The 26,996-nt window shown below is 39.7% G+C and overlaps 1 protein-coding gene across 1 annotated transcript in view; it reads left to right on the top strand.

The window, feature by feature from the left end:
* Positions 1 to 26,996, top strand: part of LOC126416767 (WD repeat-containing protein 26) — a 140,102-nt gene that overhangs the window by 99,370 nt on the left and 13,736 nt on the right. The window contains exon 10 of the mRNA XM_050084612.1: positions 15,473 to 15,681. Within this exon, the coding sequence (XP_049940569.1) occupies positions 15,473 to 15,681 (209 nt within the window). The remainder of the gene's footprint in view (positions 1 to 15,472; positions 15,682 to 26,996) is intronic.

The raw sequence follows: 26,996 nt of genomic DNA, 5'->3' as shown, positions 1-26,996 counted from the left end.
ACTTGATGCACCTGGTAGAACAGCTACATTGTAGTGTTCTACAAATTTCTTCCCAGAGGTGTAACCATCACTGCTGACATTTATTGCCAATAATTGAGATGTCTTGCAGATGCAGTCCAAGAACGATGACCAGGAAGGCTGCGTGAAACGATGCTATTCCACGATAGCACCCGCCTGCATTCTACTAGATTGACAAAAAACACTATACAGGAATTGGATTGGGAATTTATTCTGCACCCACATTATTCACCTGATCTTGCATCTTCAGATTTTTCACCTTTTCTGACTCGACCAACAACCTTCAAGGAACTTACTTTCCAGATGAAAATGCGCTCTGAATGTGGCTCAGCGAGTTCTTCACCTCAGAACCACATGTTTCTACAGCCACGGAATCAAAAAGCTGTCTCAACATTAGCAAGCTGTTGTAAATACTGAAGGAGAATATATTATTAGTGACTAAAGTCTCTGTTATGTATATTTGTTGTGTTTATTAGACTTACGGAAAAATGCTATGAACTTGTGCACCACCGCAGTAATTTCTGTGGAATGTTACTCCTTTCGTAAACCTCAACCCTATTTGTTTTTCCTTCTTTCCTGCATCCCCAGTTTATGAAATCTATGGAATGTGATGATTCAGCTGCTTTTTTCGTATGACAGTGTGTCCAATGAAACTTCCTGCAGATTAAAAGTGTGTGCCGAACCAAGACTCGAACTTGGAACCTTTGCCTTTCATGAGCAAGTGCACTTCCAACTGAACTAGCCAAGCTGAACTCGCGATCCATCCTGGCAGCTTTACTTCTGCGAGTACCTCATCTACTACCTTCCAAAGTTCATAGATGCTCTCCTTCAAAACTTGCAATACTAGCACTCTTGGAAAAAAAGGATACTGTGGAGACATGGCTTAGCTACAGCCTGTGTGATGTTTCCAGAATGAAATTTTCACTCTGCAGGGGCGTGTGTCTGCTGATATGAAGCTTTCTGGCAGATTAAAACTGTGTACCGGACCGAGACCTGAACTCGGGGCCTTTGCCTTTCATGGGCAAGTGCTCTACTGACTGAATTACCCAAGCGTGACACATGACCCTTCCTCATGGCTTTACTTCTGCCAAGTCCGGAGTTACAGTCTCGGTATGGCACAAAGTTTTAATCTGCCAGGAAGTTCGATATCAGTGCTCACTCCACTGCAGAGTAAAAATATCATTCTGGAAGTGATTCTGCAGTTTTGCAGTGATGATTCTGCAGTTTTGTTAATGCCATAATATGTCTCTTACTTGGCTAGATACTAAATGCACAGTCTAACAGAGTTTTGCGTATTTTAATTGTTTTCTTTGTCTTCTGTTCCACTGTTTTCACTAGGCAGTACTGTTGCTGGTACCACCGTGCACAATGTGACACATTTTATTGCTTTATCCTGCTAATCATGATAGGTTTCCCAGTGACACCATATGCTTCAAGGTCTTGTTTTATTGCGATATTCTCCCAATCATCTCAGTGTTCTTTCATGGTGACACATTTTTGGTAAATACACTTAATTGAATTCTAGCTCACAAATTATTCCAAATCTTTTTGTTTTGTTTTTTATTGGTATGAAGGGGCACTAGTGGTAACATAGCCCCATTGCCCATTCATGTTCTTTGATAATGCAAACTCTTTGTTAGTATTGATTTAGTGAATGGTTTTGAGAATATTTCTTTGATGGAACAACGAGAATGGAACATTTACAAGTTGCAGACTGTTTCTTAGTAACAGCTTTCCTTTCCTGTCACAACTCAGTTCCGGTATATGGGTTCTAGGGTTCTGTACCGAAGTTGGTAAGAATGCAACCCTTGTAGAATCACTTTTTGTCTGTCTGTCCAGGTGTTAAAATCCCCCCCCCCCCCCCCTCTTTTTTTTCAAGAACAAGTAGATGTATCAAGCTAAAATTTACGTCACATATGAAGGTCTATGGTCCCATGAGAGTATAACCATGAGAGTATAATAAATGCCATTTATGTTACATGTTTCGATATTCGCAAACTCATTCTTGAAATCCTATACACTGTGTGATCAAAAGACACCCCCCACCCCCCACCCCCCACCCCCCACCCCCCCGCAAAAAAAAAAAGAAAAAAAATACTTTTCTCATATTAGGTGCATTATGTTGCCACCTACTGCCAGGTACTCCATTTTAGCGACCTCAGTAGTCATTAGACATCGTGAGAGAGCATAATGGGGTGCTCTGTGGAACTCACGGGCTTCGAACGTGGTGAGGTGATTGGGTGTCACTTGTATCATACAACTGTAAGCGAGATTTCCACACTCCTAAACATCCCTAGGTCCACTGTTTCCAATGTGATAGTGAAGTGGAAACGTGAAGGGACATGTACAGCACAAAAGCATACAGGCCGACCTTGCCGACAGGCCGAGACTGCCGACAGTTGAAGAGGGTGATAATATGTAACAGGTAGACATTTATCCAGACCATCACACAGGATTTCCAAACTGCATCAGGATCCACTGCAAGTACTATGACAGTTAGGTGGGATGTGAGAAAACTTGGATTTCAGTCGAGCGGCTGCTCATAAGCCACATATCACACCAGTCAATGCCAAACGATGCCTCACTTGGTGTAAGGAGCATAAAAATTGGATGATTGAACAGTGGAAAAAGTTGTGTGGAGTGAAAAATCAGGGTACACAATGTGGCGATTTGATGGCAGGGTGTGGATATGGTGAATGTCTGGTGAATGTCATCTGCTAGCGTGTGCAGTGCCAACAGTAAAATTTGGAGGCGGTGGCATTATGGTGTGGTCTTGTTTTTCACAGAGGGGGCTTGCACCCCTTGTTGTTTTGCATGGCACTAACACAGCGCAGGCCTACATTGATGTTTTAAGCACCTTCTTGTTTCCCACTATTGAAGAGAAAATCAGGGATGGCGATTACTTCTTTCAACACAATCGAGCACCTGTTCATAATGCATGGCCTGTGGCAGAATGGTTACATGACAATAACATCCCTGTAGTGGGATTCCTGACCTGAATCCTACAGAACATCTTTGGGACGTTTTCGAATGCTGACTTCATGCCAGGCCTCACCAACCGACATCGATAGCTCTCCTCAGTTCAACACTCTGTGAAGAATGGGCTGCTATTCTGCAAGAAACCTTCTGGCACCTGTTTGAACGTATGCCTGCGAGAGTGGAAGCTGTCATCAAGGCTAAGGGTGGGCCAACACCATATTGAATTCCAGCATTACCGAAGGAGGGCACCACAAACTTGTAAGTCATTTTCAGCCAGGTGTCCAGATACTTTTGATTACATAGTGTAGGTCCTTTCCCTTGATGTAGAATTGTGAAATTTGGCAAGAAGGGTTTCACTGTACAAAGACAGGAAAAGAATTATAAAATTGTTAATTTGTAATTATATCACATGGAAAAAATATTTCTTTTGTCATTTGTTATCTGACTTGTAACTTGAAATTAAAACATTCTCAAAAGTCTTTGAATCCCTGAGACCAATATCTTGCTAGTATCAATGTTGATAAGAGGCAAAAATCTTAGAGATCCTCAACTCGTGGAATGGATGAACTGGCTGCATACATAATTTAGTATGTATGGAACCTGCAGTGCTCGAGTCATACTTGCACGTCACCTTTTTTAAGTGAACTGCGCACTGAACATTATCTTTCCAATTAAATTTTATAAATGAGTGATACAAATCTGATACTCTCAGTTATTAATTTATCTTGCCATTACTGTATTCATATTATATTTGATGTTTAAGCATATTTAATTTTAATTATTAGTTCTGTCTTTCTCTTGTTTAAATAGATGTAATAAAGTTCATTACTTTTGCCGTGTGTGTTTATGAGTGGCAGTCAAATGAAAACCAAATCCCTGCCCCCCCCCCCCCCCCCCTCCCCTCCTCCCAGTGGTACCACGGAATGGTTCCGTTCAAAAGTAATCATCGCACATGTTACGATATTTATCTCAGTGGGAGATGAGATGATCAATTTCTGTTTTGTGGAACATGGTTGGCAGCTGCCAGATCCACAGCTACATCTGCTCTTGCACTTCCTCGTCAGACTGAAACCAACACCCATGCATGTCTTTCTTCAGGTCACCAGTAATGTGAAAATCACACAGTGAATGATATGGGCTGGGCAGAGGATGTTGCATTGTTTTCCAACCAAATCACTGAAACGTAGCTGTTGTCAGGTTGACAGTGTGGGCAGTCATTATCATGCAACTTCAACTGCTGGGACCCTCTGCTCATCAGGTTCCTTGAATGTAGAATCACAATCAATGCTTAGTGCTATGAAGACACTCTGCAGAAACTGTGATGTGCTATGAAGTCAAAATGCCCAAGAACGCTCTCCGGCGGAATCATCCTGTTGCATGGTGATGCCTGTTTTATACTGCCAATCGGATGAAGGCTATCCTTGAGTGATTTGGTTGGGAAACATTGCAGCATCCTCTGTACAGTCTAGATCACTCGCCATGTGATTCACACATTGTTGGTGACCTGAAGATACACATACGTGGACGTCCATTTGAGTCAGACAAGGAAGTACAGGAGTGGATGCAGTTGTGGATCCATCAGTGGTTGACCACATTCTACAAAACAGGAATTGATCATCTCATTTCCCAGTGGAATAAATATCTTAATGTGTGTGGTGATTACTTTTCAATGGACTGATTCCATGATCGTGTTGTGGCAGCTGTTTGGTTTTCCTTAGACTGCTCCTAATGATTAAGCTTCTTTATTGTTTCTTTCTAAATCACAGTCATTCACGTAATTGTCATCTTATATGTTCTCTGATTTAAGCTATTACTGTTTGCACAAAGAACAGTTAATACTACATTTATTCCTCACAAGAAGAAATAATTAAACCAACATAAAGAGTTTATTCATAACTATGAGGGTAGCTACAAAGTTTTAATTATCACCTAATACCACAAAATTTGGTTACCTGTAGAGGCAACAGGTTTGAGAATGGCACTGTGCAGAATGACTAGGATGTCATCATTGAGCCATAAATCACCCTTGGACAGCTTTCTCAAACATTTCCTGTTGACAACCTCCTGTAACCTTGTAAGGAGATATGAGTAGTGCTAATGTGACAATTTGTTCCAACAAGCTCCACACCGCCATATCAGCCCCAATAAACAGTCATCGCCGCCTTGGAGAATGATAATTGAGTCTCCACATTTTTCAGCATTGGTGAATCCACATTTCCACTGCTTGCACTGCTGTTTTGTCTCCTTTGTCTGGGTGATACGTCCAGCACTCAACCAGGCGTATTAGGTGGCTACAGAAGTCATCTTCTGGATTAACTTGACACTGTTGCAATATTTTTGTTGCAGCCTCTGTTTGGCAGGCTTTTTTAATGGGTATGAGCAATTGCAGAACCCTGTAGGCAGAAACCTCTGTCCTGTTCAGAATGTTATGCAAGATGCTGAAAACTGATCTGAGACTGATTTTTACTTTTTCCACTGCCATTTCAACTGCGGTACATGGCCCTTGAGCACCACAGCCTCAGCTTCTGTTGTGATTCATGGTTCTTCGCAGAGAGGTGGTCTGCCAGTTCATTATTTGTCATTCAGACTTGATTGACCTCACTGTAAGTATCTGTGCTGCCTAATAAGTGTCATACGATTCATATGATGATGTGCTGTCACTGTACTCTTCCACCAACTCCAAATAGATTGTTGCATTGTTGTTCCCCTACAAATGCAGAAAATGAGTTATCTCACTCGACCCCACTTCATAAATGTGCTCTGCCCTTGTATTTTTGCTCTGGCAGTGGCATGCTTTAGTACTGTGACATGGAAATTTCAGTGTGTATCAGGACTACACACATGTACCAAAAGAATTACATAACTTTATTTTCTTGATGTGATAATTGAAGCTTTAGGACTGCCCCTTTGTATCTTCAAGATTCCAAAATTCGACTGCTAGTTATCATTGAGAGAGGGTCCAAGAAGATGTAGACAGAGATGACAGGGGGATCATTGCCTAGCCATATTATTAGAGTGGATGACTAAGAGGGACTAGAGTCAGAAGATCGCGAGCTGAACAATTGTGTGTTCCTTGTTTGTGTTCACTGTTTATTTCTCTCCACTGCAGCTTCATGCTTCTCTTCAAGGTACACTTATGAGGAGATAAAACACCTCGAGATCAGTCTAATCAAATTGCTGGAGAGTGCAAGATGAATTCTTACCAAAATAAGAGTCTAAATGTAGCTTTTAGCAAAATAATGAAGCACAAACAAACCATCAAATCTTGTGTATCACAAAGTGCTAATGCGTAAGCCAATTGCCTGCTGCATTGTGAGGTCTGTTCAGAAATGTTTTTGATGTTGATTCTGAATCATTATAGGTGAATACTCCTTCAGCTTTTTTTACAGTTAGTTTGTACTTATTTGTCAGTTCTCCATCTATAATAAATTCACTGATGAGGGATCTTGCAATATAAAAGCTTTGGTTCAAGATAGAGGTCTTGCAGTTCCCCCCAAACACACATACAGACTGAGTCTCTTTTTCTTCTTAGAATTTCTTAGCCAGAAGTGTTTCAGTTTAGACACATCTACAGTAGGAAAATATCTGAGGTGAACTGCTTCTCTTATTCTTATGAAGTAATACTGTGTGAGGTGTAAGGTCCTTTCTCACTGCCATAATGATGGAAAGATGTAAATTTTACTGTGGTATTAGGTGGTCATGATGAATGAATTGTTTTGGAAACAAGGCAATACAAAAGTTAAATTTCATTTTTTGTTTGTATTAGATAGTTGTAAAAATACCTTGGAATGTTTAAAATAAATTCATAAATAAGTTTGAATATTGGTGTCCTTAGGTAGAAATGAGACATGTCACTTTTATACTTTCCTTAATATGAAACAAAAATTTAATTCCAACTGTCGGTGTGCCCCACGACCCATGTACAGCAACAAATTTGTGGAATTAGGTATACTTTCCCTTATGTTAGTGTTAAACATGTGCTGGAAAGTAATCTTTGGAGTTTGCAGGTAATGATACTACCAACAAAAGCTGAAGCATACTACTGTGCTACTAATGAATTGGTTATTGTAAGTTGCTGTATAATAATTGGAAACAAAAATAGCACCTCAAGTTCTGATTTTCCAGTCACAATAGATCTAACTATGTTTATGTTTGCTTTTGTGATAACTGGCACTTTTAAGCTTCAACACTTTGTTTTTTAAATACTTTTGTTAATAATTCTCCATTCAGATAGGAAATATTTTTAAAACTGATTCTGCACCTCCAGACATAGGACAGCTTTTATACACTTTCTTTTTTCTTTATAATACAAGGTAGCAATGGGAAAATTGTTTATACTTCTACATTACCAATGACGGCACCATTGCTGCCTCTCTTGAAAGTGGCCTTCATCTCAACCAGCCTATAATAGCCCCCAGTGCCACAGATGTTCCTCTTATCTACTCTCATCTGGGGTGACTTTCTCTATCTTCTTATTGCCAGCCTCTGTGGAACACATGTTACGTCTTTGCTGCAAGTGAGTTTCTTATTTAGTACATTTCTCTTTATATTGGTATTGTCATTTTTTAAAAATTAGGCATATCTGTTTCAAACACAAGTGTCTGCATTATAAATGACAACTTAATGAAAATATAATTGTTAGTAATGAGTTGGGTACACTAAACAGCACAGAAGTAGGCACAAGAAATTGTATTGAAAGATTCTTCTTCAGCTGTTTTGTTGGAATATGATACAAGTGTATGCCCTACAGCAGTGGCGGAGAAGACATCTTGAAGTTTGTGTCAGATTGACGATTATATTCTCGATTGGTAGCAAAATGACATTCTTTTAGAAAATGCTGATCAAGGGGGAAAGGAATGCTATAGTGGTACTGTGTGTACATTTTCTGATTGATTGATTTACATAGCACCTTTTGGAGAGAAAGAACTCTCTTGATTTCACTCAGTATATTCTTTTTTATTATTATTTGTAACCTCTTCTTAATGAACTGTGGTATATCATTCTTACAGTTGTGTATATTATCTCAGTTTCATTGTCAGGACATGATAAGTTAGAATTTCAATGTTAGTTGTGTCCAATTAATTTTGCACTACAGTGGTGGTATGTAATATTAACAAAGTTGTAAATAGCAACAATTTGCAAAATACGATGGAGTTGTCACCAGTGGAAGTAAGTGCCTGCTTGACAATGTGGAACGTGATTGGAAGAAAGAGAAATACATAGAAAATAGCAGAAAGCACTGAAGGAACAGATTAACCATTGAGTGAATTGGCTCTAGATGAATTTAGAGGGTGGGGCGGGGGAGGGTGGGGGGATGTCATTATTTAAGTTTTTTGGATGCAACAAAACTTAATCTAATTAGCACATACACTGATGCACCAAAGAAACTAGTAAAGACATGCGTATTCGAATACAAATATCTATTTAAACAGGCAGAATATGTCGCTGTGGTCAGCAAAACTTATATAAGACAAGTACTTCCGGCACAGTTGTTGGATGAGTTAGTGCTGCCACAATGGCAGGTTATCAAGATTTGAGTGAGTTTGAACTTGCATTATAGTTGTTGCACAAGCAATGGGACACAGCATCTCCGAGATAGTGATGAAGTGAGGATTTTCCTGTATGATCATTTCATGAGCGTATCGTGAATATCAGGAACCCGGTGAAACATCAGATCTCTGACATCGCTGCGGCCAGAAAAAGAACCTCCAAGAACGTGATCAACGACAACTGAAGAGAATCATTCAACATGACAGAAGTGCAACCCTTATGCAAATTGCTGCAGATTTCAATTCGGGAGCATCAGCAAGTGTCAGTGTGTGAACCATTCAACGAAACATCATCAATATGGGCTTTCTGAGCTGAAAGCTCACTTGTGTACCTTTGATGAATGCACGACACAAAGCTTTAAGCCTCGCCTGGGCCTGTCAACACTGACATTGGACTGTTGATGACTGGAAACATGTTGCCTGGTTAGATGAGTCTCATTTCAAATTGTATCAAGCAAATGGACGTGAACGGGTATGGAGACAACCTCATGAATCCATGGGCCCTGCATGTCAGCAGGGGACTGTTCAAGCTTGTGGAGGCTCTGTAATGGTGTGGGGTGTGTGCAGTTGGAGTCATATGGGACCCCAGATACATCTAGATACGACTCTGACAGGTGATACGTACATAAGCATCCTGTCTGATCACCTGCATCCATTCATGTCCATTGTGCATGCCGATAGACTTAGGCAATTCCAGCAGGACAGTGTGACACCACACATCCAGAACTGCCACAGAGTGGCTCCAGGAACACTTTTCTGAGTGTAAACACTTCCACTGGCCACCAATCTCCCCAGACATGAAGATTATTGAGCATATCTGGGATGCCTTGGAGCTGTACTCTTATGGATTTATGGACAGCCCTACAGGATTCATGGTGTCCTTTCCCTCCAGCACTACTTCAGACATTAGTAAAGTCCATGTCACATCTTGTTACAGCACTTCTGTGTACTCGCGGGGACCCTACATGGTATTAGGCAGCTGCACCAGTTTCTGTGGCTCTTCAGTGTGTATGCCATTATACAACTGTGTTTTATTGCTTTTCATTGTTGTTCACTAGCATTGGCAAGTAAATTTTCTCACTGACTGCACTGATAATTTTGTGACAGAGAGGTATGGACAAACACTTTTGCTTTGGTAGTGAGTGGAATGAGAATTGTTAGCATTATAACTATTCCTTTTCATTGATGTTTGATGAAATTTATTTCTTTGTAGTTGTTGCATTAGGTCATTACTTGTACACTACACTCAGTGGATTAACATGTTCACTCTTACTGATTTATTAGCACACACACAATTCCCAATAGTCTATGAGGATGGAACTTTCACCCTGTGGTAAAGTGTACTTAGAAGCAAATATTCCTTACAGTTGCCTTTTACAGCAAATTTCTGCTAACTGAACACATGTGGTAGAGCATTACGTGAGAAAGCCAAAGGATAGACTGTTTTTTCTCCAGCCTTACATGCACTAGCATTTGTGGATTTTATGGCACTATAAAAACACTCAGAGGACAGGAAGGAAATTTAGAAAATGAAGGGAAGTTTGGTGAATAGCTAGAAGTGTGTCGTAATGGAGATATCTAGGTATGCCAGTGTATTCTGTATATTTTTGTGAAAAGTTTTACAGAACGTATCCAAATAATGTATATTTTTCAGTGTGTTTTAAATTGCTGTAACAAAGATCACCACCTTGTAATCCTCATACGCCACTTCATAAGCAAATTGTACCAGTTCGTGGTCTCGCGGTAGCGTTCTCGCTTCCAGGGCACGGGGTCCCGGGTTTGATTCCCGGCGGGGTCAGGGATTTTTTTCTCTGCCTCGAGACGACTGGGTGTTGTTGTTGTCATCTCCATCATCATCATTCATCCTCATTACAGTCGGAGGAAGGCAATGGCAAACCACCTCCACTAGGACCTTGCCTAGTATGGCGGTGGGGTCTCCCACATCGTCCCCTACGCTCCTTGGAGTATGGGACCTCATCATCATCATCGAATGGAGATAAGGGCTCAGCCATTGTGAAGATTCATTCAAACTTGACATTGCTACTTATACAGGTTTCAGTGCCATCATTGAACATGACGTTTCATAACAGTGACGATTCCATAGCATCAGACCAATCAAAACTCTGACAGTTGAACTCAATGTCAAATGGTGTAGCTGATCAACATCCTTCTCAACAACAGCATTAATGAACCATGCAGGATTTTCCAGATTGTTAGCAAATCATTGAACATTGTTATCAATATGGCATTTAATGATTCCATAATTAGTGATATTGTTTGGGAATGAGTACCTTTAGGAAGAGCTTACTTTGCATAATAAGAGTAAAACTGCACACATTTATTTAGCTCGTAATGCATATCTCACACACACACACACACACACACACACACACACACACACACAGTATATAATTCTTATGAACAGCCAGTTTAGATTGTCCTAGCAGAATGCTTCTACAGTATGCATGCATCTGCCATTGTACACATGGATATTTCTACTGAATGGGGAGGTGTAGGTTTAAGACTCTCAGTTGGAAGGACTGCAGTTCAGATTCATGATGAGACATTCAGATTTAAGTTTTCTGTAGGTTCCCCAATAACTAAAGCAAATGCCAGAATGATTTTTTCGTAAGTATATGGCCAATTTCATTCCCTGGCCTTTCAAAATCTGAGATTGTGATTTGCTTCTAATGTTCTCATTGTCAGTAGGATGTTAAACTCTATAATCTTCCTTCTTCTTCTTTGTTTCTCCTGAATGAAGAATATATAATGAAAGAAAGAAATTACACAGTAAAGCCATCTGATTATAACAGCCTTACATGTGAAGCATACTCAGGGTAAAATAAGAATGTTAGGAACATTGATCTCTTAGTGGTTTATTTCATCAGTTGCTATACTCACAAAGCATTTCCATGTGAATGAAGTACCTAGTAGTCTTTACCGCAGTTCAGAACCGCTTACCTGATGGGTCCAACAGTTGCCACACTCATTATGCTGTATTACATTTTAGCTTATACTGCAGACTACATAACACAGCACGTTAGTACTATCCCAGATAGTTTGATTGCCTCTTGTAATCATCCACAAAAATATTTGCATTACATTGATGTACCATATATTTCTCCACAGCAGTTTTACTTATCTGTTATAATATCAGAATTAAACTTTAAACAGTCCAGTAGTATTCATAAATGGAAATTTGTTATTTACAGGCACATTGAGCACAATTAGTTGAAAATTTCTATGATATTTCATGAAATTCTTGTTGCTGTAGACGAATACAGTGTCAAAAACGAAAAATACTTGCTTAATTTTTTTAATGACTTCCAGTAACAAGGGAGTCTTCTTCATGGCCTGAAAATGATCCTCTCCTTTAGCTGAGCAGGTTAATATTCAGCCAAGAGTTCTCTCTGTATTCTGTGTTGAACAGGTAATTTAAGTAGAGTAAGACTGGAGTAGTTCAGAACTCGATAATCAGTTAGTCCCACTAGACTGGCATGCATATTTTTAGCTCAGTGCTATTGACATTATAATGGACAGCTTTGAGAAACATCGGAACCATTTGGCGTGGTGCCTCATCAGTAAGAATTGTCTGCCTCACTTGGCAGTTACCTTCTTGCCAAGATAAGCTGGTTGCATTGCTAGCTTTGTGCTAGTATAAATGATTCTGAACCGTCACTGGCAGATACCAGTCCGATGTATTTCATGCCCTTGACAGTGTTGGGTATGTGTGCTATTCCTGAAGACAGTGATTCCAATTAAACTGTACAAAATTCTTGGTAGCAGTTTTATTAATAACCTTGTTCTTGTTCTTTTCAAATCTGTGGTACATATTTTATTTTGTACTAGTGTACAAAAAATTATTTATGTACGGTACATTGAACATTTCTAAAACATGGAGCATTAAACTGATTTAATAGAACAGTATCATATTTGACTTCTACTAAAGTTTTATTTTTACAGAAAAAGTATGACATAATTTTGATTTTTTTAACACTGCAATCTCTTCTGTTGTGTTTAATAAATAAAAGTTCATTGATTTTGTATGTTAAAACTAGAGGTTTTGCTTATGTCCCTTTTTTTAAACCAAGTTTCTAAAAATGATGTTGATAATCGGGCACATTTTATAATCTGGCATTGACAGAGCCCTGAATGTGGCTGTTTATCAATGTCCTACTGTATTTGTTTTCATAGTGGGCTAGTGAAAAATTATATTTTGCTAAGCGAGATAAATATAATTTCTCTGCTTGCTAATTACTCAAAATAAGGCAACCAGAGTGGTATTGACAGACACAGAAACTGAATCAGCAATGTTAGTTTAAAAGATTTCAGAGCATTAGAGGATAGCTGCTTCATCAAAATTAAGATTTGATTTATTACCTACAGCTGCTATCTTGTTCCTTCAGAGCTACTTTTGCTCACCTCTTTTATGTCTACATCTTTTTCATGGTTTCTCCTACTTTCAGGCTGTACCTCTTTGCCAAGAGGGAATTAATATCAAATTTCTTAAAACCTAAGATTTTACGCCATTTTTTGATTTACATGCCTATAAACTCAGCTCTTGTTGCTCCTGACTGTGCTGGTGGTAAGTAAGTGTTCCTTTCAATTTCCCAATTTATTTTTTATTTTTATTTTTTAAGAAAGAGATATTGTGATTTTTGGTCTGACGGTAATGATTGCCATTTCTTTTTAAGACTTAAATTTTTAGTGACTAAGTTTTCGGTTTGTTCTTAACTCATTTATTTGCAACAGATAATTCCTCTGTTGGCTGTTTTTTGAGTATGAAAGTTAAGTGGAGGGCATTTTTCCCATTTTTCTTATTTCTTAAATGTACACACAGCTGTGGACATGTCACTTTTCTCAGTCTCTGTACAAATGGAAAAAAATTATCCCCATTTGTATATTATCAATGATTCATTTTCTTCTTGTTCTTCTGTCCCATTTCCTCCTTGTCCCGCTCCACATCCCCCTCCTAATATTTTACAATTTCAACTGGATCTTGTTCTTCTGATCACCAAACACTGTTCTTCTTTATCTCTTGTGGCGTTTGGGCACAGTCCAATGGTTGTTGCCCCTCTGTTAATGACATTCTGCCAACATTGAGTCAATCATCCACATGTTAGTCTGTCTTGTTTTTTCGGTGTTGCCCACAGTTGAAGAAGTTTTAAGGGATCTAATGCTGCCATAATTAGACTGCTTTTATTCTAATTCTTTCATCACTAATATGTTCATATTAGTTTGTAGATGAGATCCAAGACAAGAACCAAGATACTGGAATCAGCTTGCCATCTTTATTTTGCCTTTAACATTCACTACTGAAAGATTAGGACCAGTTTACAAATACTCAGTTTTTGTGATATTTAATTGTGGTCCAGATATTTGATTGTGGTCCAGATCAACTGAGATGATCATATCATGCAATCTTTCTGTTTCTTTGTTTGTTGTGAAGTAATAGAATTAATGATGATGTCTGGTGGAGGCATTAAAAAAAATTCACATCTCAACCACTTATTTATAATTTTGACAAATTCTTGAATAGAGGTGTATCTAAATGATGTTTTGAGAGTTTAATTAGTCCACTGCAGTACTGAATGTAGTCTGCGCAGTTGAGAAAAATCTATCACTGTACTTTTAGTTGGATGCTGATTGTAGTCCTAATCTTTCTCCTGTGGTCAAAAACTTTTTCCGTGATGAATCATGTTTTGCTTGTGTGGACATAGTCTCACTTCATTATCATGTATGTGCCAGTTATCACTTCTGCCAGTTGCTCTCTATGTATTCCATTAATAATGACCAAATATGCAAATAATTATGCTTAACTTAGCTACTACTATAACTTATGATTAAATTTTTTTAACAGTTTATGTTTATATGACCTCACTTAACAACTAACTCCCAACTAATACTATAAAGAAAAGCACCAAAATTTTACAAATGGACTCTTCTCTTTTAACTCGGCCCCTAAGATTATTATTGCTATTATTACTATCTTACTTAAAATAAAATGCTCTAATCACATGCTTTCATTATTTTTATTGATTTTTTTCCATTGTGAGGCCACATTCTGAAATGCAACCTCAAAGCTAATTCTACAATGTTGTGGTGGTAAATAGTTAATGTTTTTGTACATACATTCAAGGAGGAGAACCAACACAGAAGCTTGCATATGTCTTAGTAGTAAGTGTTATGATCTTGTTCACGCCAATCAGTTGACATTTTCTTTACTTGGTTTTGATTTAGATACAGTCACAGAATTTTGTTGGAGTAATAACTAGTTTCAGCCATACATTATCTGAAGATGGGAAATGTATGCTGGAACCAGTTATGATTGTAATCATATTCTGTAACTGTGACTAAAATTAAAAGAAGTATATAATGTGTTAGTCACTCAGTGTGGAGTTTATTGAGCTGATTAAATCATTCGCTAATTAGTGTATGCATTCCCACTTAAGCGTTGCTAAAGAGTAGAATTTTAGTGTGCATTTAATGTCACCTGCAGGATGAGTTGATTTGAAAAGATGTCGCTGTTTGTGTTGTTAGCCTGAAAATTTTATTCCCAAATAACTTCAGAGAGACCATGGCTGGCTATAACCATTCTTTATAGTACATTGGAATAAGCACAAGTTTCAATGTCAACATCACAACCTAGTCATTAATTACTATGATTTTTGAGGATGCTGATGTTATGAAATAAAATGTTATGTGCCTGTTGGGTAATAAAATTACTGGTTGTAACTAGTAAAATTATTAATAGAAAATGGTTGTCAGTATTCAGTAAATCCTATAATTCATTATATTGTCTGTAACTTGTGTTATGATGTGACATATGTGTCTGTGTGTTCATTTCTGAACCCACTTAGAAAAATGAGGTAATACAGTAATCAGAAATTAGTTCCACAGTCATCAGCAACATATTTTGATACCAGTTTGCAGGAAGATCACCCTGTGATGGCATTTTCCGTAAATGCCGCAGATCGCCTTGCATTGTTAAATGTTGCCACCCAGGGTGTACACTTATGGGACCTACAAGATCGTTGCCTTGTGCGGAAATTCCAGGGAGTTACACAAGGACATTTCACTATACACAGTTGCTTTGGTGGAGTCAACCAGGACTTCGTTGCCAGTGGAAGTGAAGGTAGGTAGTACTTACTTATGGAGTGCCTACTGTTAGACGTTTGGGGTGCAGCTTTCATTCAAATGATATGCATGTATGCCACAAAAAAAGTCAGCATATTGCTTATGCCTGTGTCAATTCAATAATGGAATGTACTGTTAGTGCACATTTTTATTTACAAGTTTCAGAGAACTACATTTGTCATCAGAGAGGGGGAAAAAAAAAACTAGACAAAGCCACTGGGGTGTATATCCAAACTTTACATTGCTTGTTTAGTGCAGTCAACAAAAGACATGACAGTTGTGTGTGAGTGTGTGATGTATTGCACTAGACGCCTGCCAAAGTCATAAGTGACAGGCAGAGCTAATTAATACCCAATCTGTTGCCTTTTGAGGAGTCATTGTGGACGCTTCTGTGATTAGGCAAGAAGTGCTAACTGTAGTAACCAAGTAATACACACAACTGATCCAAGTGACGCAATATAGCTTTATGAATAAACTTTGAACAGTAATGGAAATAAGCCTTTCATGACTTCACATATAACGAGACAAGAAAATCGTACAGAAGGTGTAACATAAGTGATACACAGAGCAACTGATATGAGCAGCACATACTAAAAGAACATACTGAGCGTGAGTCAGTGTATAGTGAGCGTGAGTCAGTGCTGCTCTGTGCATATAGAGGCGCGAGTTGCCAGTAGGCAGTACAGCGGAGACTGAGCTGTGTACATGCTCCCTACAGGTGGCCTCTAGGGGCTGATCTGCACTGATAACATTGACGGTTAATTTAAGTACATACGCATGGTGACACTACACTGGGCACACTCACACCCACACTCAAATGCACTAGTAGCAGTATACAGCACACCTCTGCCTTGTGTGAAGAGGGTGCCCAGGTGACGGAGGAGATGTCAGTGGTCCTATGAGAGAGACATCCATCGGATCTGGAATGCCAACTGCAGAGAGTGGGATGATGTGCTGGGACGGTACTGGTACATTGGACCAGAACGTGTGGAGACATGGGCGTGCCCGAGGGCAGTGGGCCCAGACAGTGCATGACAAAAGCACTGGGGAGGCGAGTGCCTTTACCATATCTGTGTCGCCATCAGCAAGCAGGTCCTAGGGGAGCTGGAGCCACTGATGTTGATGTTGATGATGATGATGATGATGGCTGAAGCAATGATGGTGAGATGTGGCCCGATGGTACAGCAGGGTGTGATAATGGACCCGATGTCAGAGACGGACTGAGATCTGCTGCCGGGAAGCTGGAACCCCAGGGCACTGCACATGGAGGAGGCAGCCAATGGGCTTGGGGTGGAGGACAGCAGGGCGGGCTGTGGTGACGGGGGCTGCATCCACAACTGGTAGGTTCTGGCAGTGAACGGGACACAACTGTTCAAAGTGGTGTGCCATCAGCCTGTCAGCTGTATGGCCATCGTGAACTTCACATCCCGGTGACAGACAACAGTGGCCAGTATCCATTTGGGCTATTGACCAAATCCTCGTGCTCACACCGGCGATCCCAGTGCAAAGCAATGAGATGAACCTGACTACGGCAGGTGCAGCACAGACTGCAGAACGTGGAGGAGCATGTGTGACTGCCAGTCATGAAGCAACTTAGCCAGGCTCTGTTCCCCCTGAGGCATGAAGTGATACATGGTCAGAAAATGGAGAGAGGCATTGTCTGGTGAAGAATCCACTACAGACTTTTTCATTTGAGACTTGAACATACACATTAGTTGTTCTGTCTCGTCATTTGATTAAGGGTGGAATGACAGAGCAGTAACATGAATGATAGGAAAAAAGCAATGGAGAGTGTGAGAAATGAACTGGGGCCCTTATCAGAAACTGAGGTACGAGGCAACCCCTTGATAGAAAAAAAACCCTAAAAAGTGTTTGAATTGTGACGTCAGCCAATGTCGACATACAGCGGAGAATGTAAGGAAACCAGGAAAATGCATCCACAATCAAAAGCCAATAGAAATTCAAGGAGACCCACGAAGCCTACGTGAATGCATTCCCATGGTTGGCATGGAGTGGGACAGGGGAAACAGAGATGCCTTGAGAGCTGCTTATTATTGGGCACACTGCTCTCAAGCCACCACAAAAATGGACAATTCCACCGTCAATCGCCTCCTAGTAAACAATTTAGTTCGCAAAACTCCCCAATGGTCCTGGTCGAGAAGGTAGAGAACCTTGCACTGTACTGTGGCAGGAATTACTGCTCTGGGATAGAGGTCTTCTGTGGACAACAGCAAAACAGGATCAAAAACAGAGAGCAATACTGTAAGGAAAAATAATTGCACAGGGGTTCCAAAGCCTTACCCGGCAGTTTATCTTTCCAGTCCCGTTGAACAAACTGAACCATCTGACAGAGAACTGGATCGGTGGCAGCAGCAGGTGCTATGTGCAAACTCATAGTTGGGAAACCCTCAAGTGTGACCTGCATTCCAGTATCAAGACGGAAGCAGAGCAGTTCTCAAAGATCAAAGTGATCAGGACCCACGGGAAATTGGGACACAATGTCCCCATTGGCATCTTTAGACATAAGAAGGAAATGGATTTTGCAATTGTAGTGAGACAAAAACAGCAACCAGCATTGTAGGCAGTGTGCTGCTTTGTCGGGAAAGGAAGTGAAACTGAGTCACCAGTTTTTCAGTTCATTTGCTATATTCTTTGAATGTTATTTTGATTTTATATCAGCTACAGCAGAAAAGACTGTCTCATATATATATGAAAATCTGACCGTTTTTGATTGATAATATCTCACTTACTACATGACATTTTAACATGTTTATTCCTCCAAGATGCTGCAAATATATGCCATTTGAGTGACATAAAAAGGAAAAAATATATATATTTAATGTGTCCCATACATCATTCCACCACCACCTACTCCAGTCCAATCACAAGCATCAACTATCCCATCAAAGGCAGGGCTATCCGTGAAACCAGTCATGTGATCTACAAGCTAAGCAGCAACCACTGTACATCATTCTATGTGGACATGACAACCAACAAGCTGCCTGTTAATATGAACGGCCACTAACAAACTGTGGCAAGAAACAGCTGGTCTGCCCAGTTACCGGACACACTGCCCAACACCACATTCCTTGTTTTAATGACTGTTTCATAGCCCATGCTGTCTTGATCCTTCCTACCAATATCAGCTTTTCTGAATTGTGTAGGTGGGAACTCTACCTGCAATATATCCAATGTTCCTGTAACCCTCCTAGACTCAACCTTCATTAGCCATTGTCCTTTGCCCACCTATCCCCTTGCTTGTTCTCACTCCAGCACTACACAGCCATCTCTAATTCCACAAGCACATCCACAGTCTTTTTACTTCTGACCTCACCCCCCCCCCCCCCCCCCAGTCTCTTTACTTCTGTCTCCCCCTCCCACATTCACAGTCTTTTTGCTCCTATCACCCCCAACCCCACCCCCAATCTAATCTAAGAACACTTTACTGTTCCCAACCCAGATCCTGCTCTCCCTCCCCTTCCCTGCCCCAGCCTCCTCCTTACCCCCACCACCTAAATTGTTTCTCTCATCATGCGCAATTGCTTGCAGCCTGCCCTTGGCAGCCATAGACAGTGATCATGTGTGTGTGAGCTGCGTTTGCTTGAATTTGCGCGCGCGTGTGTGTGTGTGTGTGTGTGTGTGTGTGTGTGTGTGTTTATTTCAGGCCTTCTGGCCAAAAGCTTGTGTTTAGTAGCCTTTGTTATATGGTGAGTAGCAATCTATCTTTTTTGTAATATTGAAATCTATAAAAGAAGGGCTGATGATGTGAAAATGACATCACCACTTTGCACTATGCACTAGTACTCTTAGTCTGCAGCTGAGAAGTACACCTGAATTCTTCATGATTTGTTTACGTACACCCTCAATTTAAGTAACTCACTAAAAAATCATGTACCCCATCAGTTCAAAAAGTTTCAAGACTAGATTAATAAAACAAGAGAAATGATAAGATGTTGGTATGGTGGTTTTAAAGCTTCAGCTGTTCTTTGTAGTCTCCATCCACTTTAGTATATTGTACAGAACATTTGTACAGCCGTGTGAAACTGCCAGAAAAGTATTTTTTTGAGATTTCATTCAACTTGTGTGTCACACTGGCTTGAACAATGTAATTGGATAGATAAAAAATCTACTCACCAAACAATGGCAGGAAAACACACTTATAAAAGGTATTTCGTATGCAAGCTTTTGGAGCCAGTGGCTCCTTCTGGCAGAAGGTCTGAAGGGGAAGTAAGACAGGTGAAGCAAAAGGACTGGTGAAATTTAGAAAAGGGGTAAAGCTCGGAAAAGTCACCAGAACCTGGCGTCAGGGAAGACTTACCGGATGCGATGAGAAGGAAAGACTGGTTGTTGGGGACTGCACCAGATGAGATAACTCATAATCACAAGAACCAGTCACAACAGTACAATGTTCTCATCCTCTTGTCAAAACCACTCTCCCTCCTGAATTATCTGTGTTATCTAAGGGTCTCACTTTCAGCCCTAAATTGGCTTTTAATCTTGGTACTTGGGTGAAGGACCTACTTTCCTTCACACACAATGTCTCCAACAATCAGTTTCCTTCTCATCTCATCCTGTATGTCTCCCCTGACCTGGAGTTCTGGGTGTCGTCCATCCTCTTCAGTCCTCCTGCCAGAAGAAAAATCTACTGGCTCCAAAAGCTTCCATACTTAATACCTTTCATGTGTGTTCTCCTGCTGCCACTTGGTGAGTAGATTTTTTTATCCAGCCATTTACATTATATTTTCAAAAAATTGATTATTTAGACTGGCTTGAATGTTTGGTTATAGTCTCAAAGCATTGACCCTTCATATGAATTTCTACACGTACTTACTTTTTGGTATGTTTGTATTGACAACACCAAGTTCATCACCTGTAATAATTGTCCCCAGAAAAGATTTGTCAGTTTTTGTATTTCAGTCAAGCTGTGGCAGGCATCTACATGTCATTGTTCCTGTTCAGGATGCATGGTATCTGGGACAAACTTTGCACATGCTATGCTCTTCTTCAAAACATTCTGAAGACTGTCTTGAACAGTTGATTTAGAGATGTGGCACCATTGCTGTCTGTGACATGACAGTGTTGACACACTATGGTCACACATCTGCTGTTTAACACAGCTTGCTTGCAACTGACTGGTCAAATGCACATTTGTTGTTTACAGTTGTTAGTTCAGGGGCTGCCTTTGTAGTTACCGCTCATCTGTGACTTGTATGCCAGGAATAAAATGTCTTGAACTTTTGGGATGGACGGTGTATGCTGAGATTTGGGGAATGTGTGGGCTAAGCTACTGTTCGTCGCCATTGTGGGAAACTAAGTTAGCTGGGAATTTAACCCTTTAAAGAATTCATCACAGTGTTATCCATGTCAGAAGTTTCTCCATCTTGCTGGAAACATGACCATTTACAATTTAGGTGCCTTTTGTTCGGATACTAGAGTATTTTCAGGCATTGACAGGCAACTTTGTCCATCAGTCCACTTAAAGAAGTATGGTCCAATTACAGATGTCTTCATAACTTCACACCACACTCTCACTTTATTGCTGTAAAGAAGACATTCATGCATGTCTTTAGGGTTTTTATCTGACCAGTAACAGTTTTGATTATTAACATAACCATATAAATGGAAATGAACATAGTTGCTCATCATAAGACCAAAAATATCAGTCAACTTTTCAAACACTTTTTTGGTAAATGTTATGCATTTTGTATAATCTTAAGACATTAGCTGCTGAACCACAGCAATTTTGGTTTTGTAACAATGGAAGTACAAGTTATAATGAAGTGCCTTGCAATATGATCAAAGAGCTACAAAGTAGGAAGGTGTTTACAAGCTGGTGGTGTTGCATGTTGTGTCTCCACAGTGTTTTCTGGTGTTCTGGCTTGGATGACTTGTTGACAACATTTTGCTGTAGGATGGAATATTGATGTACATAGTGGTTTTACAGCAAGAAATTTATTAAAAGAATGTGCATTTTTCCACTTCTGCCTTTTGGTCATCTTCTTTGCAAATGAGAGCAACTACGTTCTCTCCATGAATAGAAAGGTGATGATATGAATGTAACTTATTAGAAAGATATTACCTGCAGTAGTAAATGCCATACACATTAAAATGGCAGCATCATTAAATTTATCTGTTCTATTTGTTTTGGTTGACATATATGCTGAACAACAAACATACATCTAAAAACATTAATAAAAAGCTCCAGATTCTGTATTAAGTCAGCGAGATACACTACTCAGTGAACATCTACAAAAGAGGGAGTTTCTCCATAACTTCAGTCACTAAAACAAAATTTAAAATTTAGTCTTACCTCACTATATATGTTTAATATTTTTTTTATTTTAATATTTTTATTTCTTTCTATTTATTAATTTTCCACAAATATACACGCAAGTGGTCATAGTTATTTGAAATTGTGGCTCTTTAGTTTATCCATATAGATAATTGCATATAGCATTAGAACCACGAGAATTAACTTTTTATTCTTCATAAATGCATTCAAGAATGTTGAATTATTGTGGCAAAAATAATAAAACTAAGCATGTCCAAGAGTTCACATATACATCGTAATATTCTCACAACACACTATTTCAAATATATATTGCTGCCACACAGCCCCCATTCTTACTCCTTGCTGTAGTGTGGAGCACCTGGAATGCCATGGTAGTTAAATTGGATTTGCTGACCGGCTCTTTTGTGGATTGGATGACAGGGTGACGATGATGCTTTTGACTGTAGTGCAGGTGTGCCCAAAAGTTGAGAGAGAGAGAGAGAGTTGGTCAGTGTCTGGTAAGTATGACCCAGTAACTATGGACCATTTGTGGTGTTATGTGTTGGCACGGTATCCTGTACCATTGAGGGTAAAATCCATGTCAGTTCGACACATCTCATGGATAGTTTCAATGGTGTGTCATTATATAGGATGCCCATAGTATGATTCCCTCCACTCAGCACTTGGAAAGAACTAATGTATGGTGTGGTGGCTGTAGTGGCAATCTGAGTGAGTCCATGGGCAGCAGCACATGTGAACAGGTGTGAAAGCCTATGTGCACAAATTCCTGATGGTTGCCTTGGCGAGAAACTGGTGGACAGCGGATACTGATGTAATTGTGTTTTAAATGCTGCAAGTGTGGAAGTTCCACCATGTCAAGTAGAGGTGCTAACCCTAAGTAGTCCGCTGGAATGCGTAGAGGCTTACTATAAACAATTATGGCCAATGACAAGTTTGTATGGAGTTGGGAAGCCTAAGAGGGCTAAGTGAAGTGCCTGTATCCACCCTTCTTGGCGATACATGAGTGATGCTTTGAAGGTTCTGTGCCACCGTTCCACCATACCATTACTTGTGGTGTGGTAACTGGGTAGTGTATGGTGTCACCAAATGCCACACAGTGTGGCTAGTTTTTGGAACAGAGTGGATTCAAACTGGCAACCATCATCAGTTGTAATTCAGAGAGGACAGTGGAAACCCTCAGTCTATGTAAAAATAAATGTCTTTGCCGTAGTTTCAGCCGAGTTATCAGTGATAGGTATTGTCTCCACCCACCTTTTACATCTGTCCATGGCGGTGAATGTGGATCTGGTATATTCAACCTGTTTGACCTGAACATGCACAGTGAAATTTACTGATGTCAGTATATACGTGACAAGCCACTCTATTATGTTGCCATTGGACACAGGAACGTGCTCATGTGAGTGCATGTATCTTCTGAAAGACCACAGAGAGCAGTCTGTAAGCAGTCTGAGCGTGGTGTTGGCCTCTGGATCAGGTAAGCCATGGACATATTTGAAGGCGGTCTTGCAGAACTTCTGGCCAATTATGAGCACCATTTGTTCAGAGAGATGTCACATCACAGTTTCAACTTGGAGTTGGGCCAGGAATCTGATTAGCCTTGCAGATGTATCATTCAACAACTGTTGTAACTGTGGACCTGTGACCTGATCCACGGTGACTCTGTGGTCTATAATCTCTGCCACACCACAAATACAAGAAAAGTAGTCAGCCACAAAATTTTCAGCACTTCTTATGTGCCAAATGTCTGTCATAAGCTGGCTTATGAACTCAATATGTCGAAACTGCCTACATGAATGCTTGTCACCTTCTTGAAGACTGAAATAATGGATTTATGATTTGTAAAAATAGTCACTGGTCACACTTCTATATGAGGTCAAAAATATCTGTCTTTTGTATGCAGTTTGTATATATTAAGTGTTAAAGTGCAATCACACATTCACCAGTTGCGCTATCCTCCATAGGCTTCTGTGTTGTAGTCGTGCCATGTTTACTAGAGGCACAAGTGTTGTCAGTTTTGTGTAACACACTGTAAACAGGGTGGCCTTTAGTACTTGAGACTGTACCATTGTCAACTGAGCTCAGTAACACTGTTCCCTGTGGGTCAACTGCTAGTGCAAAATGTGCCAGAAGGTATGCACCTAATATGGGTTCAGAGATGTCAGTGACTACAAATGATCATGTGAAAGTTTGGGGAAACCAACACTTTTGTGTCCATAAGTATTGATCACAGTGTTGTTGCCTGCTTGAACATCCTGTTTGTTGTCTGGCGTGTGGCTGACAGCCAGCATGTTGATCTTGAAACCAGTGTCTGTGAGGAACATCATGCCTGTATGCTTGTGTGATATGTACAGTCTTTTTGATGCAGTTGAATATTCATGTGGAGGTGGCTGCTGCCAGCAGTGTGCGGACACTGCTCTGCTACTGTGGACTCACTGACTATTCAAGTAATGGCTTAGAGAGCTGCACTTGGCAGCACGTTCGCCAAAATATTTGTGGTATCAGCATACCCCAAGAGAGCTCTTCTGTTGGTCCTGAGTTCCTGTATTAGCACGTTATTGCTATTGCATGCTCTATCTCTACCCTCTTATAACCCAAAGGTGATTCATTATGTTTATTTTGAAGTAAATTTAAATTTTGGTGCCTGGTCACAATTTCAGAGCACTTGGGATGCTGAGATAGTGACAAATTACAGAGAGAGGTAGCAAAGGCAGAATTTAAATTAACATTTCTCATAGTACTCATCTGTTATTGTTCTTTGTTGTTGTCGAAAGTTGTAGGCTTCTAATCCACTAGAGTCTGAAAAGCAACTTCATATACTGGTCTGGGATATTCTTGGCTTCATTGTGTTAAATTATATGACCACTGGTTGAGTTTCTGTTGTAGAATAGATATATTTTCAGTTATTTCACTTCACAACACAATTAAGTTCAACCTCTATGCTAACTCAACTCCATACTTGTACTGAACAAGAACATACATTTACCTATAACAACATGTAGCAAGGAAAACACTATCATATATTGATCTATTCATGCATAATCATCTTTGGAACATACATTGCAATAAACAAAGTATAAATAATTGTTTATTATTGCCTATCTTTCTAAGAAATCCATAGTAATTACATAAACTGTTTATATGTGTTGACAATTACACATTTTCATATAGCTATTTGGTAGTGGATTTCTGGATTTTGAGTCTTTAACTTGGGAATCAGTCATTTCATATTATTCAAGAATGGTTAGTGCAGTTTATCTCACCATAACCAGTTTTATTACAGTGCACATCTCTGTTGCCAGTGGTTCTGCAGTGGTTCTTAAACTTTGGATTTCATTGGAAACACTCAATGGGCATTATGACTTGACGGCAATGCAGTCTAGAATCTTTGCCTGAGGTGAACTTGGTTGGCTATGGTCCACTGATGTCGTGGGAATTGTAACCATTGACTCGAGTGTTTCATAGACCCTATCAGAAAACTTGAGTAATATGTTGGATGACTTATCGTTGTATATCACCAATGCTATCCGTACCTATCAGCAGTTGTTGTTGCCAAATGCTTAATGACAAATCATTGGACACTGTGGAGCCTTTCACTAAATTCTGTAATGTCGCTAGAACTATGTTGGAGTCTTGACACCACATTTTTCTTGATGTAATACTTACCTGGCTGAGAGTTCGGTGGACTTTATGCGTTAAGATATGAGCTTGTCTTTCAGTTTTTATAAGCTGCTTCTGGTGGCATCAGTGTTGTGGTTTGTTGGTCCAAATTCCTAATCATCAGAGTGAATTATTAGTGACCATTTATCACATGTTTCAGCTGAAATATTTTCTCCCCTGCTGCTAACCACCTTTGCAGCTGGGTGGGTGTAATTGCAGATGGGGTATGGACAGACTGCTGGAACAGACGGATGGGTATCTCATTTCTTCAAACTATGGTCATGGCCCTGTTACAGGGCTTGTCATTGCACATATTTGTAACCTGGAAGAGCTTATTTGAACCGATAGTCTTTAAGTCTGACATGACATCCCTCTCAACAGAAATGAGCACTGTGATGTGACATGCGGGCATTGCAGAATTAATACCATTTTTGTTATACTGCGTGGGCTTCATGCTCATATAAGATGGGAGAGCGACTCCCAAAACCTTTGTCATCACATAGTTTCCCAATTTTGTCAGTGATGGCATGGAATAATCTACTGTTGTTGCTTGTTGTCTTCGTGTGTATTTCCACTGTTTGTCAAAAATGCCATTTGTGGAAAGTTCTTAGATGGGGTCACCTGTTATGTGGTCTCTTAGTTTATAAGCACAGATAATTGCACATAGCTTTATTACGTAAAAAATCATGATTCTTCATGAATGCTTAGAACAACATATTGGAGGGGGCGGGACTATAAGCAAACACAGTGAATTTAAATTACAACAACAAAGATAACAAAACTAAGCACATCAGAGATTAATACTCTCATGACACGCAAGTGCAAAAATTGTATCACTGCCACAAAATTAGTAATCCATGCTTAGCTTATTCATTGGTCAGTGTAATATACCTTATTACAACATCAAAATGTCAAACCAACAAGACAGAATATATGTGATCCAACATCAATAGAACACACAAATTTAAAGATGCTGCCCTTTTTTTTTTGTATAAGGCACACTTTTCTACTTACGTTTCTAATAAGCTACATTCACATCATCACGTTTCTACTAATGGAGGTAATGTAGTGTGCTCTCTTTTATTAAGAAAACCAGTTGAAAATGGGATAAAAGGTAGAAACTTGTCTTGTACCAAAAAATAAGCACAGCAGAACTGAAAAAATGCAGCTTTCTTTCACATTAAAATGCTGAGTTGTAATGCAAGAATCATTACTGAAAGAAAGAAATGCATTGTTTAGGCAACAATGTGTCACTTGGAGAGAAATTCTGCCGTGTGCAAAACATCTTTGTAGTTTTGTTTCCATCCAGACATGTTTCAACACTTTCTGCACTTTTGTCAGTGGGTTTGTTTATTTTGATTCTC

This window comes from Schistocerca serialis, chromosome 8, assembly GCF_023864345.2.
Source record: "Schistocerca serialis cubense isolate TAMUIC-IGC-003099 chromosome 8, iqSchSeri2.2, whole genome shotgun sequence".
In the NCBI taxonomy this organism is placed as follows: domain Eukaryota; kingdom Metazoa; phylum Arthropoda; class Insecta; order Orthoptera; family Acrididae; genus Schistocerca; species Schistocerca serialis.
The sequence above is the reverse complement of the archived record's forward strand: the minus strand, read 5'-3'. Positions and strand labels throughout refer to the sequence as shown.